At 40.9% G+C, this 21,821-nt stretch overlaps 3 protein-coding genes and 1 long non-coding RNA gene across 6 annotated transcripts in view; 2 read left to right on the forward strand and 2 right to left on the reverse strand.

Annotated features, from left to right (window-relative positions):
- Positions 1-4,611, forward strand: part of LOC103056085 (ubiquitin carboxyl-terminal hydrolase CYLD-like) — a 25,766-nt gene extending 21,155 nt beyond the window's left edge. The window contains exons 13-15 of the mRNA XM_007435390.4: positions 646-764; positions 1,630-1,846; positions 3,074-4,611. Of these exons, the coding sequence (XP_007435452.1) occupies positions 646-764; positions 1,630-1,846; positions 3,074-3,258 (521 nt within the window). The 3' untranslated portion in view covers positions 3,259-4,611. The remainder of the gene's footprint in view (positions 1-645; positions 765-1,629; positions 1,847-3,073) is intronic.
- The window catches only part of LOC148215313 (uncharacterized), a 22,776-nt gene extending 11,125 nt beyond the window's left edge, over positions 1-11,651 (reverse strand). The window contains exons 1-2 of one of the 2 annotated variants that reach the window (XR_015796697.1): positions 10,970-11,651; positions 9,656-9,792 (exon numbers count right to left, since the gene is read on the reverse strand). This is a non-coding gene — a long non-coding RNA (uncharacterized LOC148215313). The remainder of the gene's footprint in view (positions 1-9,655; positions 9,793-10,969) is intronic. The other variant, XR_015796698.1, reaches the window with a different exon arrangement.
- Positions 7,537-9,644, reverse strand: LOC148215314 (olfactory receptor 5AP2-like). Its single transcript, XM_088144210.1, has one exon. It carries the CDS (start codon positions 8,622-8,624, stop codon positions 7,695-7,697), a length of 930 nt encoding a protein of 309 aa, XP_088000336.1. The 5' UTR covers positions 8,625-9,644; the 3' UTR covers positions 7,537-7,694.
- A 198-nt stretch (positions 11,652-11,849) lies between the features above and the next one.
- On the forward strand, positions 11,850-21,396 carry LOC148215315 (vomeronasal type-2 receptor 26-like). Of its 2 annotated transcripts, XM_088144209.1 has the most exons (6): positions 11,850-13,949; positions 16,358-16,649; positions 17,467-18,327; positions 19,132-19,359; positions 19,994-20,120; positions 20,980-21,396. In XM_088144209.1, exons 1-6 carry the CDS (start codon positions 13,918-13,920, stop codon positions 21,369-21,371), a joined length of 1,932 nt encoding a protein of 643 aa, XP_088000335.1. In that variant the 5' UTR covers positions 11,850-13,917; the 3' UTR covers positions 21,372-21,396. The 2 variants fall into 2 exon arrangements, with proteins under 2 accessions (XP_088000335.1, XP_088000334.1); XM_088144208.1 differs by having other exon boundaries at positions 11,850-16,649.
- The last annotated feature ends 425 nt before the right edge of the window (positions 21,397-21,821 follow it).

Consider the following 21,821-nt stretch of genomic DNA (forward strand, 5'->3'; position numbering starts at 1 on the left):
CATAGCAGTTGGTTTGATGTAGCAGTGTAATAGTTAAAATGGTGGACAAGGGCCAGGGAGACCCAAGTTGAAATGCATTTCTTAGCGATGGAAATTATCTGGGTTACTCTGGGTCAATCATACTCTGTTAGCTCAACCTATTGAGGTAGTTGTGGAAAGAAATGGAGGAAGGAATGAAATGTATGCTGCCATGAGATCCTAGAAGAAAGGTGGGTTGAAAGCCCAAACAAGTAAGTAATCTTGGTGAAGTTGGAAGCCCTTCATTGAGCTTTCCTCCTACACAACTTCCTAGTTTACATTTTTTAATATCTCCCTAACCCTGTGACCTTAACCACATCTTTGGACAATGGAGGTCCATAAATTAACTCCATTCCTGCTGTGATCATCATTTCCTTTTGTCTGTTGGTGTCTTTCAAGCATACAGATTTTTTTTCAATTTTCTAGGCCTGGAAAAGACAAGAAATATTTATGCTGAATGCAGTGTAGGTATTTCCATGGCTTCCTTCCTCTTTGTGGGGATTTACATCATTTTTACCCCAACTTGGTAGCTTCCAGAATTATTGAATGTCATTTCCCATAATCCGCAGCCAATATGGCTGTTTTAACTTCTAACCTAGCCCAACCTTTCTGATTTCACCACTACAGCTCCTCGAGAGTGTTGTGTATGCCAAGGACTGGCTGTAATGGAGTGTCCAGATTGCTACCGGGATCCTGGTTTTGGCATTCGACACATCAAACAATTCTGCAAGATTTGCAGTCAGCAGGTATCTTTGCACCAGCTTCCCATCCCAGGATACTTACTTAAGCTATGCTTGCCTGACATAGAATATATAACCAAAGGATGCCACAGAGATTTTCTAGTTAAAACCCTCCCCTTCTTGATATAGAAAAGTTGGAATGTCTTTGACAGATGCTATTCTGCTGAAGCTCTCGAGAGGACAAAGTATCACTGTCAAACTGCTCTTAGGATTTTGAGCAGGATTCCTGTGGTTGCCTTGCCTTACCCATCTGGGTATATATAGCCTTAAAAAAAAAGATGAGCAAGGAGGGATATGATTGTCTTCTTCTAATACCTGAGAACTCATTGCATAGAAGATCTGTCCTCTCTTCTTCCAGAAAGCAGGATATGGATTAAAGGAGAAAGCAGGTAGCAGTTGCCTGTTAGAAGATGCTTACTAACATTAAGAGCAATTGGACAGTGGGACCAATTACTCAGAGGGATAGTTGCTCTCCTTCACTGGATGCGTTCAAATGGAGGCTAGCTTACCATCTGTCTGGGAATGGTGGACTTTGTCCAGAATTTAGATTCCTACACCGAGCAAAGGGTTGGATTGGTGCTTAAAGGGCCTCTTCCAACACTTAAGACTTCATGAATTCTGAACTAGGAAATACAAGCTTCTAGTCTTGTTTATAGTGGGCCTTTTTTAGAAATGATGGTAATGGATGACACAATAATCAAGAAAGCCCTTTGCAAAAAGAGCCATCTGGGTTTATATTGCTCAATTAGCTCTGGTTTTATTGTTGTTGCTTGTTGTTACTGTGTATTAAATGCATATGGTTGCCCAATCGGAAAGACTCAAGGCAGCTTTGTTTTAAATCTCTTGATGTTCTTTGGCTACCACTCTACAGGTTCACAAGCACCGGGACCGACGGTACCACCAGCCCCGTCTGCTGGATATGCCTGAGGAGTTTTCCCACTTTGGCTCCCAGCCAGAGTCCATCCCCCGCCAGACCATGCAGCTCTTTGCAGTCCTGTGCATTGAAACAAGCCATTATGTAGGCTTTACCCGCCATGGCCCAGATATCCACCAGTGGCTTTTCTTTGACAGCATGGCCGACCGTGAGGGTGAGTTTCTTCCAAAGAAAACCAAGTTTTGCTTTATCAGCACTGTGTTGATCATGCAAAATCAGATTTGAATCCTCACTTTGGTTTGGAGAATTAGTTTGACTCAACAATTGAATTGACTTGGAGAAACCATCTGCCTCCATCTAGATGTTGAAACTAAATCCTCAGATTGGTTTGATTTGGATTTCTGAAAGAATTCTGAAAAAAAAACTGCTTTGCACATGGGTAGAAATATTAAACATTGCCCAGATTGACTTGGGAAGTATCCAATTCCATGAATCAATCAACTGTTCAGTTTGGAGATTTGGTTGAATTGCCATCCCATCTCTGAATCAATCTCACAGCTCTACAACTATTGCTTATAGCCAAAGTTATTGCACACACGGGATTAAAAAAAAATTAGAAATAGATGCTCTATTAACATGGGCACAGTTAAAATTTATATACAGTATCTTAGTGAGCCACAACAGCTGGCAGCCCCTAGTTAACCTTGGCTGATTTTGAAAAGCTAAGTATGGTCATACCTGGTTCATACTTGGATGGGAAAATCCCATGGCTGTTGATTATACCACTGTTTCTCAACCACTCAAAGATGTGTGGACTTCAGCTCCCACAATTCCCCAGCCAGCATGCTGACTGGGGAATTCTGAAAATTGAAGTCCACATATTTTCAAACTGCCACTGTTGAGAAACACTGGGTTAGACTGAAAAATAATAACTAATTTAAACAAAAACAGAAGGTGGCAATGGCAAGCTACTTCCATATTGGTGCCAATAAAATTCCCTGAATCTCTCCTTGTAGTTGCCAGGCAGCAAGCTCAGTTTGAAGAAATCTTTGCTTTTTTCTTACTTTTGAGAACTTAAACATACTGTATGATTCAAGTATCCTTTGGACAGAAACCATGTTATCAGCTACTTGAAGTCTAGACCAGATGCTTCCTTGCTGGGATAAAGATCTTGTAATGGTCTTCCAGCAATGGCAAACATGGTGACTTTGTGAGAGTTTTTGCCTGCCCTGGAAAAAAAAATTCCTAGGGTCACTCCAAATGTCAGAAAAATTGGTAATGGAATACATAGTCAGAGATGCTGCTGTTTATGGAAAGTGTTTCCCAATGACAAAATCTCACTGATAAGAGATTGGAATCCCAACAGTAAATTGATTACTTCCTCTTCTGTTTCCTTCCATGCACACCACCAATCTTTATTCCTGTCTTTTTTTTTTCCAAGGTGGATTGAATGGCTTTAACATCCCTCGTGTCACACCCTGTTCAGAGGTAGCAGATTACTTAGAAATGTCCCCTGAAACTCTGCAGGGCTTGGATCCCAAATCTTTGCCCTCATATGCCCGCCGTCTCCTCTGCGACGCTTATATGTGCTTCTACCACAGCCCTTCTCTCAGCCTCTACAAATAAATATTTGGATGAGACACAAGAGATTCTAGAAGAAGAGAGGGGAGCCATGTGGATGCAGGGATCCCATGGTAGATATGGCTGAAATTCTGGGTGTTTAAATGAGAACCCTTGGGAGAGATGACCTGCCACCCAGAGCACTGAGCAATCCAAAAGCATGGGCTACATATAGTTACCTAGAACTCTTCAGATGGAAGCAGCATTGGAGTCTGCCCTTTGTTCAGGACCAATCCGGGTGAAATGCTTAAAAACATTCTGGGGAACTTCCCCTAATCACTCTTCACCATTCTCAAATTTTTGGGTGTGGTAGACACAATTGAAGTAACTCCATCCATTCTGAACAGCTCACCAAAGGATGTTTGGACATTTGTATGTGAATGACGACTACCGTGCCTCTAACCCACCCTCTGCTTGGGTACTTCTAAACCAATCCTGAAGAGTCTTTTCCTACCACATGAATCTGCCAGACTGTTACAGTCCTTTCACCAAATCACCCCACTCTCAGATTAAAGGAGCAATGAGCAGAGAAATGGGGTCTTCTCAGTGGTGATACCTTGTCCTTGGCACTCCCTCTCCAGAGACACAGACCTGATGCCAGTTCTGATGTCCTATCAAAATCAGGTGGAGATTAGAGTCCATACAAATTGGAAGGTTTTTTTTTTAAACAGGTTTTTTAATGGTTTCTCTGTATTTTATTGCCTGGAAAAAGCAGGTATTGTAATTTTTATATGGTAGGTTGGTTAGTGCCTGGTTTTTATTGGTTTAAGGGCTCACTCTCCCAGGGAGGTATGTAGTAGGGCAGTTTATACCATTGGAAATAAATCTCCTGCCCTAGCTTTTGAAATGGGGTGTATTTATTAAAAGGGCCATCAAAATTTCCTTTGAACATCTAATGCAGGAGTTAGCTATCTTCAAGCATTGAGTACCATTGCACAATGTTGAATCATGGCATGGGCACCCAAAACATTTTTTAAAATTTAAAATAGTTAAAATCTGGAAAGATCAGCACTTCTCCCAAGGAATCAGCCATCTCACCCTGTGTTCTCATGGGGGAAGAGAAAGAATCCATGTATTTCCACTTGAAATAATTCAAGATTTTGCAATCTCATGAGATCTGCTGATTAAAACATAATCCTAATTAATGTTGGGGTTTGGTGAATCTCAGCTAGGTATCACTAAATCTCACTTCTGTGCAATTGGTTGATGAAGTGCTTTGCTTGATGAAGGTTTAAACCAAGGAACCTTTTGAATTGTCTCCTTGAAATGACCTGACAAGCTGCTTATAACAGGTAGAGCAGCCAAGGAGCTTCACATATTGACAGGAGTTTCAAAGCTACAGTGGGGCAAAAAAGTATTTAGTCAGCCACCAATTGTGCCAGTTCTCTCACTTAAAAAGATGAGAGAGGCCTGTAATTTTCATCATAGGTATACCTCAACTATGAGAGACAAAATGGGGGAAAAAATCCAGAAAATCACATTGTCTGATTTTTAAAGAATTTATTTGCAAATCATGGTGGAAAATAAGTATTTGGTCACCTACAAACAAGCAAGATGTCTGGCTCTCACAGACCTGTAACTACTTTTTTAAGAGGCTCCTCTGTCCTCCACTCGTTACCTGTAGTAATGGCACCTGTTTGACCTTGTCAGTATAAAAGACCCCTGTCCACAACCTCAAACAGTCACACTCCAAACTCCATTATGGTCAAGACCAAAGAGCTGTCAAAGGATACCAGAAACAAAATTGTAGACCTGCACCAGGCTGGGAAGACTGAATCTGCAATAGGCAAGCAGCTTGGTGTGAAGAAATCAACTGTGGGAGCAATAATTAGAAAATGGAAGACATACAAGACCACTGATAATCTCCCTCGATTTGGGGCTCCACGCAAGATCTCACCCCGTGGGGTCAAAATGATCACAAGAACGGTGAGCAAAAATCCCAGAACCACACCGGGGGACCTAGTGAATTACCTGCAGAGAGCTGGGACCAAAGTAACAAAGGCTACCATCAGTAACACACTACGCCGCCAGGGACTCAAATCCTGCAGTGCCAGGTGTGTCCCCCTGCTTAAGCCAGTACATGTCCGGGCCCGTCTGAAGTTTGCTAGAGAGCATTTGGATGATCCAGAAGAGGATTGGGAGAATGTCATATGGTCAGATGAAACCAAAGTAGAACGTTTTGGTCTAAACTCAACTCGTTGTGTTTGGAGGAGAGAGAATGCTGAGTTGCATCCAAAGAACACCATACCTACTGTGAAGCATGGGGGTGGAAACATCATGCTTTGGGGCTGTTTTTCTGCAAAGGGACCAGGACGACTGATCCGTGTAAAAGAAAGAATGAATGGGGCCATGTATCGTGAGATTTTGAGTGAACACCTCCTTCCATCAGCAAGGGCATTGAAGATGAAACGTGGCTGGGTCTTTCAGCATGACAATGATCCCAAACACACCGCCCGGGCAACGAAGGAGTGGCTTCGTAAGAAGCATTTCAAGGTCCTGGAGTGGCCTAGCCAGTCTCCAGATCTCAACCCCATGGAAAACCTTTGGAGGGAGTTGAAAGTCCGTGTTGCCCAGCGACAGCCCCAAAACATCACTGCTCTAGAGGAGATCTGCATGGAGGAATGGGCCAAAATACCAGCAACAGTGTGTGAAAACCTTGTGAAGACTTACAAAAAACGTTTGACCTCTGTCATTGCCAACAAAGGATATATAACAAAGTATTGAGATGAACTTTTGATATTGACCAAATACTTATTTTCCACCATGATTTGCAAATAAATTCTTTAAAAATCAGACAATGTGATTTTCTGGATTTTTTCCCCCATTTTGTCTCTCATAGTTGAGGTATACCTATGATGAAAATTACAGGCCTCTCTCATCTTTTTAAGCGGGAGAACTTGCACAATTGCTGGCTGACTAAATACTTTTTTGCCCCACTGTACTTCTGTCCAAGCAAAGCAGTTGATTGGGACAGAGTGGTTCTGTCTAGAACCTTTCAAACAAGTTTGGAACAACCCTAATTTTGCATCCACTGTCTTGGTAGAGAAAAAGAAGGATATTCAGGCATGTGGTAAGGGCATTTTTGTAAGCTTTCTGAAACTGACAATATGCCTGAATGCGTCTTGGTTGGAACTGGTTCCAAGCACTTGAAATGATTTAAGCCGGAATCATTACCCAGAAGTGGTTTTAGATGCTTTGCAACCTGAATACACCCAAGTTGCTAACTTGTGTTCCTCATTGCTATGATTGCAGAATCACCATTAGCAGACACTTGTGCAGTGCTGATTTTACTTAGATTCTTACCAGTTATTTTGTTCATATCAGTCAGTGAACTCAAACCTGATTAATTCCACAGGATTCCCATAATAACTTTTTTCTGAACTAGAATCTCATTTAATCACATTAGCAGCAGTTTCAGTTTAAGTTCTTGTGCCTTCCTGATTAACATTTGCTTGTCACCCTACCACTAGCATACTAGCTTCAGAGCTGATTTCTTGGACCTAAACATCTCACCATCTGCCTTCTCCCCTTCCATGGGCTTTCTAATTGAATCTGAATCTAGCATAGATTTCCTTCTGTAGACTCTATTTCAGAAAGGATAACTACATCCCTCTCCACTATCCAGACACATGTATACAAATCTCTCTCTGTCTCTCTCTCTCTTCTGGCTAGTGGTAGAACTTGGCCAACTTTGGATGATCTCAAAAAGCTAAACACGTGGACATATCAACATTAAGCTCACCTCAAGGGAAATTTTTCTACTGTGTATACTTGCGTATAAACCCATCTGTGGATAAGCTGACCCTTGAATTTTTAACTAAAATACCATGAAAAATGTGCCACCCGCAGATAAGCTGATTCACAATTTTCATGGTATTTTGGTTAAAAACTCGATGCTTTGCTTATCTGTGGATGGGCTTATATGCAAGTATATATGGGAAGTATGGGTACTTTAAAAAAAGTATTACCGTATATACTCATGGATAAGCCCATCTGCAGATAAGCTGAATCCAATTTTTTGGATGTATTTTGGCCCCTAAAATTCTCGGCTTATCAGTGGGTATATATGGTAAGTCTGTTTTTGAACTTAATTTAAAACAATATACTACACTACACTATTTTAAAAATACAACTTATACTAAGGGTCTGTTTTTACAACATAATCGATCAGGTCAATGGGAGGGTAGGGTATTGTGGGAACATCAAAAAGGGGGTAATTAAACCACTCAATCCAAGAATACCACAGGTGGAGAAGATGTATCCTTTTGTGAAGCACATGGAGTTTTATGCCCAGGCTGGAAAAATCTCACACTTTTTGAGGATTTCTGGGAGTTGAAGTCTCGAAACATCTGAAGGATACCAGGTTAGAGATGACTGAACTAGATCAATTAAAGTCATTGGGGAATACCTCTCTTGTTTTTTCATTTTGTCTTGTTTTGTCCTCAGAGCCTTCTTTGTAGCATTTTGGCCACCGCCCTATGGATATCCTTGTTCCTCAGCGTGTAAATGACAGGGTTGAGCAGGGGAGTGACCACAGTGTAAAAGACAGCAATTTGTTTCTCACGACTGGGAGCTGCATCAGTCTGTGGTTTCAGGTACATAGAGATGAGGGTGCCATAGAACAAGGTGACCACTGCCAAGTGGGAGGCACATGTGGAGAAAGCCTTCTGCCATCTAGCAGTTGACCTCATATGGAACACCATGAACAGGATGAGTGCATAAGAGGTCAAGACAACTAAAAGGGGACCAAGGATAACGAGCACTGATGTCCAAAAAAGAATAATTTCTGTTACCCGAGTGTCACCACATGCAAGCTTCACTACCAAGGGCAGCTCACAGAAAAAGTGGTTGATATGGTTGGGCCCACAGAAGGAGTGCTGAAAAGTCAAACTTATATTTACAGCTGCGATTAGGAAACAAACTGCCCAGGAAGCAGTTGTTAGCCTCCATTGGCGCCCCTTGTCCATAGTTATGGCATACATCAAGGGATGACAGATGGCCAAGTAGCGGTCATAGGCCATGACAGCCAGCAAAAAGCATTCTGTGCCACCAAAGGTTGTGGTTATGTACACCTGGATTGCGCAGCGGGTAGAGGAGATGATTCCATTACCTGACAGGAGGTGAGCCAACATTTGGGGCACAGTGCTGGAGGTGTAACAGATCTCCAGGAATGAGAGGTGGCTCAGAAAGAAGTACATTGGAGTATGGAGGTTGGAGTTGACCCATACCAGCATGATGACTGCCATATTCCCCAAAAGGGTAAGAGAATAGATGAGAAGGATTGTGGCAAAAAGTATCATCCGGGTTTTGTGGTGGGGGGAAAGACCCAACAAGAGGAATTCCCTTATAGAGGTGAGATTCTCAACCTCCATTCTGACTCCTACCTGCACAAAATATACAACAAGGAGAAAGTGAGTGTGAGACAAGCTTAGAGAAAGTCAGTCTTAGATCTGTGAAAAGCCATTTTGAGAACCCCAATGTGCCCACCAAGCTCTCAGTTCATGTAGAAGACAAAACTTCCACTTGACTAACAAACATTGTTACTCCAAAAAATTTACATGGCCATAAAAGCCAGAAAATTAATTCTAGTAATAAAATGTATTATCTAAATCATAAAGCTTATTGATCACAGATGAATCAAACTCTTCTTATACCACTATTAAAATTCCCTAGTTAATTATAATGTAACTTTTTTAAGTAGCAACAATTGCTTCTTAATATGATAGATTCTTATAGAAAGTTATTGGACTGATTGTAACATCAGAAGACAACTGTGCCAGGCTTTATATGGGGCTATCAATAGGGATTTTCCCACCTTGGCTATGTGTCTCAATGTTTTGTTTTATAGCCTGTTTTATACTGCTGGCCTCTGGCTGGAACAATGAATTTCTTACTTACAAGTTGTCATTCTTATCTCAACCAGTTGGAATGAAAATAATTCATATAGCCTAATGCCAGCTAGATAATAAAATAGGGGAAATCCAACATCCAAGTGGTCGCTCAACAGATGTGATGACACTTTTCTCCCTTCCTTTTTGCTTTGCATCCTGATGTCTGAAATTAAGGATGAGCTGTTGGAACCCAAGCACAGAAGAAACACATGGATGAGGTATATTTATTAGCTTGCAATTTGCTATTTCCTTCTACCACTAAAAGGTTCTGCAGAAATAAGACAACAAAATTATGATCCTCAGAATTGGCTAAGAGGGTGGCCGACTCACGTTTGAATCCATAAAACTTTATACCACATGTAATCATAAAATAAGTAAAAAATGTTCCTTGTTAAGATAAATTGGGTTTTTTGGGGGGGGGGATTAAAAAGAGGCACTTTTTTTACCTTGCCCTCCTGGAAACCGCAAGCTCCAGTTAGACAAAACACATTCTGTGTTACTGAATCTGGTACCTGAATCTTTTGATGGCTTCTCCTCCAAACACTTTCTCAAGCTGATAATGAATAAGATCTGCTTTGTTCAACTGCTTCACTGTTCTCAGCAGCAGAAGATAGATAAATTCTCTTTCACCCCCAGTGACTTGCCAAACCTTTGAGATTTGAAAATAGCGTAAGAGAATTAAAAGCTGGAAATCATCCATGAATTTTAGCTAAAAATATTACTAGGAATAAAAAAATGTTAAAACTAACAAGTCAGAATGATGTAAGAATCAACGTAAAAACGAAAGCAAAAAGCTGAGATAGATGTTACCTTAGTATTATCTTGAAATGGGTATTTGGAATTTCTACACTGTTGTTATATAGTTCTAGGGGATCAATAGCTAAATCTCTCCTAGCAAAGTGGGAGCAAATTTGTAGAAAGTGCGTAGTAGCTAGTTGCTCTGAAACTAAATAATTTAGGGGACCATTGCATGGTCTTTTACTCTGCAAGACCTAGCTGCAAAATGTTCATTTGCCACCTGAGGAGAGACTTCAAAGAAGTCAAGGAACTGTAGAAGATTTTCAGGTATCATCATATAATCTGGAAGATTATTTTTGGATTCAGCTCTGCAGAGTGGCCTGATCTGAGGGACCATTGCAATAGGCTGAGCCTGTTAGTCACTCAGGCCAAGCACAGACCAGCAGAGTTTGCTTTCATGTGCACGGCAGGATATCCAGTTCTGGACTGGTGGGGATGATGTGTACAGATGTGCAGGTTCTGTCATCAGGGTCGAGTCTAGAATTTAAGTCTCCTATCAATATATGTGCCAGCCGGTGGGTAATCATTTAGATAGCATTCCAACTCCTTCCATAAGTCCTTCATTTCATACTTCCATCTCAGGATAAAAGAGAGATATTGGCTAGTATTAAGGTTCAGGATCCCAACTGCCATTCTCATTTTTTTCTGTACCTCTTGGGGTTTTTGAAAAAAGAGGCAAATTACTTTACCCCCTAAAGAGCTGGGCACATGATGATCTCTATTCCAATTTATGTGCTAGGATGACAACCAGCTTTGTACAATATTTAGGAAAAGAAAAAGAACTCCTGGAGATTTCTGCTAGAATTTCTGATAACATGGCTCAGAGAACAGGAGCTTGTCCCCTCAGCTCAGTGTTGTCCAAACTTGGCTACTTTAAGATGAGTGGACTTCAACTCCCAGAATTCCCCAGCCAGCATGGCTGGCTGGGGAATTCTGGGAGTTGAAGTCCACTCATCTCAAAGTGGCCAGGTTTGGACAACACTGGCTTAGCTGAATGACTGAAATGCTCTGTTTTTGACGGCACCTACCTGGGCTGATGCCGGAGCTGGAGCTTCTCGGTTATTTTCCCTTTCTCGGAGGAGCCGCCGCCGCTGCTGTCGGCCGCGCCGGCTGCGTTCGCCCGCGGCTGTGGCGTTTCTCACAGACCCGGTGCTGGCCGCGCTTGGGGGCCGGAGTAGCGGGCCGGAGGGCGAGCCCTTCCTTCTCTTTGTCTTGGAGGCCGGAGGGGTCGGAAGAGCTGGAGGACTCGCGCGTCGGGCTGCCTTCGCTGCCGGCCGCGTTCAGCCGCGGTTGGGGCGTTTACAGCGCCCATAAACCTGGCGCGTGCCGCGCGTGGGCTTTGGAGGCCGAAGGACGGGTCGGCGGAGAGGCCGGCGGGCCAGCCGCATTTACAATTCAGGCCGCGCCGGCTCTGTTTGCCGCCTCGGCCGCTGCCCTGGGCCTGGCACCGTCTGCGCTGGCCGTGCCTTGCGGTTCTCGCCGTGCCTGTGGGCCTGGCGCTGGCCGGAGAAGCGGGCCGGAGGGGAAACTGTGGTTACAGCCCTGGCTGCGAAAGGCTCCGTCTGGCTGCGTCGGCAGCCTGGTTTGCTGCCGGCGTCTCTCCCCCTTTGGGCCGCGTGAGCTTGTCGGGCGCTGCCCGGAGCTACATTCTGGCAGTTTTCCCACCGAGTACTGATCGCCTCCTCGGGGTGGGAGCCAGAGGGACGGGGGGATTGCTTCGGTTGTGTGCGTGGAAGGGGATCCCGGCTGGCCTCATCCCTTTTCACTTTCCAGAAGTCCCTCAAGGCCTGGTTCTGTCGTCAGGCCTGAGGACCTCAGGGAACGGGTGAAATACTGCGATGGCTCCAGTGTAATTAACACCTACCCTTCGCCTAATTTTTTAAAATGATTTTTTAGTTTTGTCCTTTTATAATTTAATTTTTTTTAATAATAATATCAATACACGTTTGTATAGATTGCTTTTTGGTATATTGTACCCTGCCCAGAATCACTTGTCTGTGAGATGGGCGGCCATATAAATATCATGAATGAATGAATGAATAAATATATCTTCAGAGATGTCTGTCACAATGCAAACTCCACACTCTTTTTACATGCCTTGTGATGTTCGTGTGCTAACAAAATTCCATGCTTACTGCATATATCCGATCATTTGCCTTGCTTTCAGCAGCCTTGTTTAGGGTAACCAACTCTCTAAGTGTGAACTTAGTGTCCTTTGAAAGGCTCAGTTTGTGGCTTGAGCAGTATGACAAATGCCATCAGCCACCAGTTTTCCTACCCTCCAGAGACTGCTGCTTTGTAGTCTCCTCATGAGAATTAACTGTATGGAGCACAGCTTGGGTGATCTTGCATCCTCTCTTTGTCCAGAGAGTGTCAAAGGAGCCAATCAACTTGTCAGTTCCCTGTTCTTAGCCACAAACATCTTCAGTCCACCATTCTTCCCCGGAAGTTGATCTTTTTTACTTGCATTGTGACATTGCATGCACTTACAAAGTTCCATGCTCAGTGTATATATCCAATCTTTTGCATTTTGTAACTTTCATAGTTTTCCTGGGAAGTGGATGATTTATGCTAGATCAACTATTGCTCAGGGGTATGTTAGAAACAATGCCTAGAATGCTGTTGGGAAAAGTCTAAAAGTGAATCTATCCAAGCACAGATACAGTATGTGCTCAGGTTCAAGCCTACATTGTGGCAATAAGAGATCGGAACCAAGCTTACTTCTCTCCCCCCTCCCCATTGCATTGGTGGGCTGTCATCCAGCAGCCTTGTTTAGGGTAACCAACTCTCTTTTAGGGAACAGTCGTCATGGAGATTTCTTTCCTGGCTGCTATGATTAATTTGCACAGCATTTTGCTGACAAAATTAGTCAGATTCACCACAGTTTTGACTCCCCATGGGCAGAGTCTTTGATGATAACTAGTCCGCTGTTTTGCATGTTATCTGGGACTCCTTTTGGGGTGTTACCTTGGAAAAAGTAGGTAGGGTATTTTTTGGATGGCCTTCTGCCATACGTGGTTTGAATCCTGACCTTCCTGGCTTTGTGAAGAGCTAGTGGAAAAGTGACCAGCTGGATCTGTGAGACTATTAATCCCTCTTTGTATGAGGGGGACCTGCCAGCAACCCTGAAGGAGACTGTGATGCACCCTCTTCTGAAAAAAGCCATCTATGGATCCTGCAGTCATGGATAACTATCAGCCAGTGTCCAACCTTCCCTTTTTGGAGAAAGATATTGAGACAGTGTGGGCAGATCAGCTGTGCAGCACCCTGAAAGGAAGGGATTATCTGGACTCTTTTCCATCAGGGTTCAATCATGGTATGATTAAGGCAGCTTTAGTTACTCTCTTGGATGACTTTATCAGGACCTGGATGGAAGTCGTGCAGCACTCTTGGTCCTTTTAGACTTCTTGGTGGCTTTTCACTATGTCATCTTCCTGGACCACTGCAGAGGCTAGGGATAGAAGGTATTGTTTTAAAGTGGTTCCTCTCCTTCCTCAATGGATAGTTACAGTGTTGTAGTAGGAGAAGAGAAGTCAATTTGGTAGCCCCAACTTACAGGGTTCCACAGTGATTGGTCCTCTTTCCCCTGCTCTTTAACGAGTATGAATCTTCTGGGGGAGATAATGCAATAGTTTAGGCTGCAGTGTAATTGCTATGCTGATGGTTCCCAGTTATACATCACCACCCAGGTTGTAGAGGAGGAGCTCTCCATGTTCTATCCCAATGCAAGAAGCTGTTACAATCTGGATGGGAGAACAGGCTAAGTTTGAACTCAAGCAAAACAGTGTTGTGTTTCTCTATTGGGGTTTGCCATCTATAGCAGTGTTGTCTCTGGATGGACAGGCGCTACCTGTGAAAAAGCAGGTTGGCAATTTGGGGACCTTTCTGGACTCATGGCACCTCCTTCTGAACAGCAGGTAGAAACCATGACTCAAAAGGCCCAGCTTCAGCTGGTGCCCAACTGCAGCTTTACCTGATGCAGGAGGACCAGGCCACAGTAACTTACAGGTAAATCCTCATCACCGAGATAAGCTACTGCAATGTTCTTTAGATAGGGCTGCATTTAAAGACACTTTGTCCAGAATGCAACACTCTCTGTGTTAATGGACGCCTATAGAAGCATCTATCTATAGCTGGCTTGATTGTGTTAACTTATTTTGAGAACTTGAACCAAATCATGTTGGAGGAGGAGGAAGCTGCCTATTTTTAATAGGATGAAGACTTGGAACAAACTCCAAGAGAAAATGCAGAAGTGAATTTCCAACTCTTGTGACCCCCAACAATGATAGGATGGGCTACTGCTTTTTTTTTTTTTTTTGTTCTACAACAGTCTTGTCTGTATTCAGCAATAATTTGATACCCAAATAAGTCTGAAAATTTGGAATACAGACTTTGCCCTAAAATAGTTATTTTCACTCTGTTCAACAATTTTCTAGGCCTTTTTTCATAGTTTCCATATGATTCCAGGCATTAACAGAATTATTCTCAGAAGGGGCCAAAGGGCTCCCAAAATGGGTTTTGGAGTAAATGGAGCCCTTTAACTTCACTTTGGCCACTGATATAACTCTTCTGTGAATGAAGTATAAGCTATTTTTGCTTTAACATGTGGGAAATATGAACTCTCTTCCTGTCCTACAAATGCAGGAAAAGTTTTTGAAGTTCTCATTAGGGTTGGGATTCTTCTTTGCTCTGAATAATTACAAGCATCTATATCTCCTACCACCACACTGTAGAATACTAAAAGTGGTACTGAAATGGCAAAAACATGTTTTCTTGTTTCAGATTTCCCAGGACTTTGATTCTGAAATTATTGACTTTTGTACTGCAATTATAAATCCCTATATAATTATTTCAACTTTATCTCTAAGTCCTCAGAGGTGGCTGAGCCATTAGCTCAAGTAGAATTGTACTGAATAAAAGAGAATATTGGGACAGATAAATTGGCTTACAGAAAAAAAAAATGCTTCTGTTAATGATGGTGATATTTGCAGTATCGGTTATTGTGCTTTTACCTCAGGCGGTGTGCAAGATTTGCAGTGCTACAAGCAGCCTCGGTGACCCTCTGCCTTTTCTTCACAAGCAATATCAGTCAGGAGACCTCATTGTTGTGAATATGCTCTCTCAGATCTATATCTTCCACACAATGACAGACTTCAGCAGACGCCCCTCTAAGGAGCTCTTTGAGGACACTGTGTAAGATTTTACACAGAGGAAACAAATTAAATTGACCTGGGTGATCTTTTCATATTCATATTAGCCTTGCTTCCAATGATTAGCATCATATCTTCTTCGGTGAATGGCACCAACTTCATCCTCCCGCACCTCCTCCTTTTCCATAATCATCTCCTGTTCCTTTTCATAATCTTCATCCATAATCCAAAATGGTTATGTGATGAATACATCCTGCAGAAAAAAAGATCTTTCAATTTTTTTTTCAAATTTTCCCCTAATTATGTGAAAATAATCAAGCATTTCAGACAAATAGAAATTTGTAGTAGGGAATATATATATATAGAATACCAAATATGGGGAAAGGAGTAAGAAAAGCTTAGCCAAGCTGTATGATGGGAAGGTATTTCTAGGGTAGAATGAGCCTCAAGTACAATTCTTTTCAAAGGAATGCTTGGAATATTCATATACTCCTGAAGTTGAAAGGGATGATCTCTTCTGAGTTGAGCTCCATGCTTAGTGCATGAATCCAGTCTCCTACAGTGGGTACCTCTAAGTGTTTTCCTGGGAAATGGATGGGTTATGATGTATTAGCTCTTGTTCAGGTGTGAGTTGGGTTTTGGAAAGGCGATGTTAGCAAAGTCCACATTGGGTCATCCTATGTTGTCCAAGAAGCCTTCGAACCTCTCCAAAAGTTTGTGTTTCCCCTTATTATGCACACTCTGAGGTTCTTTATAGGAAACTTCCTGAGAGTGCTTATTTTAAAATAACCTACACATCATGTCCTTCTGTGGATTCTTTATTTAATGTGAACAGCCAAGTTCACATATAATAAATTGTGAAGTCTGAAATGTTTACCTTTTTTTTTTCTTTAATTGAGAATTACTTTTTAAAAGGTTGTCATAATTTCCCAAATTACTATCAACAGTAGGATCTGGTTTGGAAGTTTTAAAAAAATTGCATGACTCTTATCCTCCAAAATGCATCAGTACCCTTTTGAAAATCAACAATAAGTAACTTCAGTTTCTGAAATTATTACCCAGAGGGATAAATATTGGAACATTGTTGGGGAAAAAATCATTTCCATGATCAATATATTTCAAAGGCTACGAAATCCTCACTTATGACAATGCTCATTAAAATCAAATTGATTGCAATGCTACTTTGTCACACTCACTTGTAAAGTGGTATGTTATGTGCCTTCTCAACAGAATGCATGATGATACAATATGTAATTTCCATTCCAGGGTCATGACTCCAATTTACCAACACATCTTGGCCTTAGAATTTGCCATCAAGGAGATCAATAGAAATCCCCATATTTTACCCAATCACACCCTTGGTTTTCAGATCTATAATACCTACTTCATGACAAGTTGGATGTATCGTGCCTCACTGGAACTTTTCTCTGGAAAGGGCCACTTCATCCCTAACTACAGCTGTGATATGCAGCACAGACCAATAGCAGTCATTGGAGGACCTACCTCTGAAGTGTGTCTACACATGGCTACCATCCTGTCCATTTACAAGATGCCTCAGGTAGGAGCTTTGATGGAGCCCAGACCAAGTAGATAACTATCAATGCCCTGTTCATTTCTTTTTATGAGAGTATTTATGGCATATAAAAGAAGGGGTTCTTCTTGAAATAAAGAGATTATTTTTAGGAAAATTGATGACTTCTGGAGACCAAAAGGGAATTCTGCTGGGGCATACTAATAATGTCCCCAGGCTTGTTGCAGTAATTCTTATGACTTTTTAATGTTTGAAAGACCTAAAAGATTAATTAGTGTGCTGTGCCTTTCCAAGGATTAACTTTCTGTTAATGCCTTATTTAAGAGAAACAATGACTAAAAATATACAGCATTGTCAGAACTATAAAAACAGAAAAAGTATTTTAAGGGGCTATCTACCAATTTATGATTTCCACTTCCCCTTAATGGTACTGAAAGAAAAGAAAGGAATGAAGGAGGAATTGGGGAAAAATATATTATAAAAAATGACAGCAATTGGAGCAACGGAGAGTGAGAAATGAGATAAAGTGTAATGGGAAGGTTGCATCAATATGATCTGATGTACCATAGGAGAAATTGTTGTATTGTCTGTTGTGTAAAATTGGAAATAAAAGCAGGAAGGTGTTATAAGCACTGTTTCAGTATTATAATATAAATGTATCATTTAGCACACTTTGAATATGTATGTGAAGTATAGGTGGATTCAAGATATGAAATACGTGCTGAGCCTTAAATCTGTGTTGTAGCTTAAATGGGTAAATAATATCACTACACATTACCCTTAAAAAAAAAAAAGAGGATAAATGTCCTTTTGCCTATTTCCCTGTATTTTTCTATTTTTTAAGTTAATGTATGGTTCTACTACCGAAAATAGTGCAAAAAAAGAGGCTGTTTCATATCAACAAATGTTCCCAAAGATGAACCATCAGTATAAAGGAATCTTTCAATTACTGTTGCATTTCCACTGGACATGGATTGGGATCTTGTCTGTAAAAAATGAGAGTGGTGAGAAGTTTATACAGGATCTGGTTCCCATGTTTGCCCAGAGGGGGATCTGCTCAGCCTTCATTGAAACATTTCCAATAATTGATGACTCAAGTAGCATTGCTGAGTTGGTGGATATGGGACTTGAAATGTACATGGTGATTATGAAAAGTGATGTTAATGTGGTAGTAGTTCACGGTGAAATTTATGGAATAATAGTTCTGAGACTTCTTTCCACCAATTTGAAATCTGAAGATGTTCCATTATGGAGAAAAGGTAAAGTCTGGGTGATGACAGCTGAGATGGATTTCAGCTCACTTCCCTTTCTAAGGAATAGTGACCTTGTCTTCCTCCAGGGTGCTCTGTCTTTTGCAATCCACTCAGAGAAGGTGTTAGGGTTCCAGGAATTTGTTCAGATGAGGAACCCTATCTTGGAAAAAGAAGATAGTTTTATCAAGCTCTTCTGGAAAAGTGCCTTTGAATGTTCCTTCTCCATCTCTGTAATGGAAGAAGAAAATGAGGTTTTCTGCACTGGAAAGGAGAAACTGGAAAGTCTTCCTACCTCTGTGTTTGAAATTGGCATGACTGGCCACAGCTACAGCATCTACAATGCCATCTATGTGGTGGCACATGCTTTGTATGACTTTTATTCATCGATGATGGAATACAGAGCTAGAAGACATGAAGCCAGACTGAAACTTCTGTATCAAAAGCCATGGAAGGTAAACCCTTGAGCAAACCAAGTACTGACTGCTCACCATATCTGCAATCCTAATCCTAATCCTAAACTAACTTCATTCTTCCAAGGGGAGTGTATCTAAGCATGTAGTTTTGCTAAATATCATCTTCTCTCTAGGTGGAATCCAAATACTATCTTTATAAATTATCATGATATATGCATATTCATTAGGACAAGGGTGTACAATTTGTTATGCCCTTCATTTATGTTAATGGAGTTCTTTATTCAGTCTTACAATATCTAGCTTTTCTATGTGTTCCCTGAACTTCCACATTTCAAGATCTTTCTCAGCAGCATTTGTTTCAGACCCAATTTGTTCTAAAGGAATTCCATGAAGACCGATTTTATTTCTTTAAGTGATGACTTTAGTACACATATATAAAGCCTAAAGATAACAGGAACCCTCTCATCATGAGCGGTCTAACAAATTTCTGTTGCTGTAAGTTATTGTTCATCCAATCAGTTATTTCAATACTTTCCAAATGTACAAAAATGATCTTTCTTTTATTTTCTGTTTGATTCTTCCTGGTATTTGGGTCCCTTATGCATTTTAGTTGCTTTATTCTCTCTTTCTGCTCTAAAGGATGCATCATTATAATGATGGTTTAAAAGGTGAACTATTTACAAATGCTGCTATTATATTGACTACTATCCTCCATTAAACTTTGACAAAATATTGATATCTTTGAAAGGGGGAATGAATCTTATTACCATGGGCTAATTGATCTATCTATCATCTGTCTGTCTATCATATATCTATCTTCTCTTGGCTTCTTTTCCAATGTAGCTCAACCAATTTATGAGAGGGGTCTCATTCAATAATAATGCTGGACAACACATTTTTTTCAACCAAAATGGAGAATTGGAGACTGGATTTGATATTATGAATTGGATCACATTCCCAAATCTATCTTTTCTGAGAGTCAGAGTTGGAAGAATGGACCCCATGGATTCCCAAGAAGCATTGTTCACCATTGATGAGGATGAAATTGTATGGCCAGGGAGGTTTAACCAGGTATGGACCAGTTCCAATTGGTTTGTAGCCAAAACCTTTCTGTCATTTTTGGACTTTTCCTAGATCCAAAATCCCACACAGCAATTAGATTCAGGTACAGAATATTTCAAATGCTCCAAGATTCCTAAATGCTATCCAGGAAAATTTGGGGATCATTACAAAGTCACTCCACCTGGTCAACCCTTGGATGTCTTCTAAGTTTGATGTGTGAAAGGAGGGATGGGGGTATTTAACAAGGCGAGCTGATGTTTCTTGGCATATTGATATAAAAGTGTATGTTTTCCCATTCAGCAAGGGCCACCCAGATGTGCAAAAGGAAGGATGTGCCAAGGATATTGCAGACATGTTGGATTTTGTAGAAAAACAAATGTAATAATCGTCTATGTAGCTTTCAGACATACCTACCTACCTATCTTATAACCTTTATTTAATGTTACATAGTGCTGAATGGTTGTATGGCTGAGTACTTTCTCCAACTGAACTCATCCTTCTCTCTTCTGATTTAATCTAAACCACAGACAGAGAAGCAAAGCATTATGTCACTCCTCAGTGCTGTGTAACTAGGTTAGGGTTAGGGTTAACTAGGTACAGATTTGTCAAAGACAAAGCATTCTCTCCTTTCCTTCATGAACAGGTCCAACCTCTATCTTTGTGTAATGGCAAGTGCCATTCAGGTTATACTAGGAGCAAGATAGAAGGGAAGCCATTTTGTTGCTATGATTGTCTACAATGTCCACATGGGAAGATTTCCAACCAAGAAGGTGAGTTCTTGCATATGTTATCCTAGAAAATATATCTAAATAAAATGTGAGTCAGAACAGCAATGACAATTTAGAATAATGCTCTAGATTAATGGTTCCACTTCACAAGTGGATGTAGTAAAACATAGGAAATTGACCAGCATTCAGTTTATTGAATGGATTTCAAGAGTTATACTAAGTAGTATGTCTTGGAGCAAAGGGCTTTTCAAGTATAACTTTATTGGAAATCTACTGGTGTATTTGATTTTCACATGATAAACAACAGGTCTTTTTTCTTAAAATGTAGTGTTCAGTTTTAATTCTTTCAATACATTTTGTAAGTTGCTAATTTGTTTTCTAGACATGGATGATTGTTTTCAGTGTCCAGAAGATCAGTATGCAAATGTGAACCAAGATTTGTGTCTTCCAAAGATTACAACATTTTTGAAGTATGAAGAAACCTTGGGGACTATATTGGCCATTTCTGCTCTTTTCTTTTCTTTGGTCACAGTTGGAATCCTTTGGATCTTTATTAAGCATCAGGATACTCCCATAGTCAAAGCCAACAATCGGAATCTCACCTATGCTCTCCTTGTTGCTCTCCTGTTGTCTTTTCTTTGTTCTTTGTTATTCCTTGGAAAACCTGACAAGGTGACATGTCTCCTTCGTCAAACTGCCTTTGGTGTCATCTTCTCCATGGCCATTTCTTGTGTGTTGGCCAAAACCATCATTGTAGTTCTGGCTTTCATGGCCACCAAGCCTGGGTCTAAGATGACCAAATGGTTGGGGAAAAGATTAGCCATGTCCATTGTAGTGGGCTGCTCATTTATTCAAGGAATTATTTGTGCTATGTGGTTGATAACCTCTCCCCCATTCCCAGATGCTGACACAAATTCAGTGGCAGAAGAAATCTTTCTGGAGTGCAATGAAGGATGTGCCTTCATGTTCTACTGTGTCTTGGGCTATATGGGCTTCCTTGCCATTGTCACCTTCACAGTGGCTTTCCTAGCAAGGAAATTGCCTGATGCTTTTAATGAAGCCAAGTTTATCACCTTCAGCATGTTGGTCTTCTGCAGTGTTTGGTTGTCCTTTGTTCCAACGTACCTGAGCACAAAGGGTAAATATATGGTTGCTGTGGAGATCTTTTCCATTATAGCTTCTAATGCTGGGTTACTGATTTGTATTTTTTTCCCTAAATGCTACCTCATTGTGTTGAGGCCTTCTCTAAACAACAAAGAGCAGCTAAGAAGACAAAACCACCAAAAAATGTAAAAGTATGTGTCTCATTATTTCAGATTATCCATAGGAAAAAAGAATCATGTAGTATTCTAATCCAGTATCACTTAGCTAGAATTAAGCCCTTTCAAATCTTCAGGTTTCTTTCTCGGTTTGTAGGTAAAGTGCTACTATTCCATTATTTATTGCTAGCTAAGATAGTGAGATTTCAACAAAGAAGACATGTATTCCAACTGTGACATTGTCATAGGCCATTAAGATTAGATTGGTAGAAGCAGATCCAAAATTTTAAATTTAAGATCATCTTTTAAATTTTGCTCCTAAACCTCTGAAGTTCAAATTAAAAAATATTATTAGGGTAGGTTACAAAACTGAAATAATATAATGGGTGGATTCTAAACAGAATGGCAAAAGCTGGACTATGGAGGAGACCTTGAATTGAACTATGACAATTACTGAAGAACATGGATTTCCAGGTAAGGTTCT

This window comes from Python bivittatus, unplaced genomic scaffold (assembly GCF_059951505.1).
Source record: "Python bivittatus isolate LINGU-HERP-01145 unplaced genomic scaffold, Pbiv_v1 ctg000430_np1212, whole genome shotgun sequence".
Taxonomy (NCBI): domain Eukaryota; kingdom Metazoa; phylum Chordata; class Lepidosauria; order Squamata; family Pythonidae; genus Python; species Python bivittatus.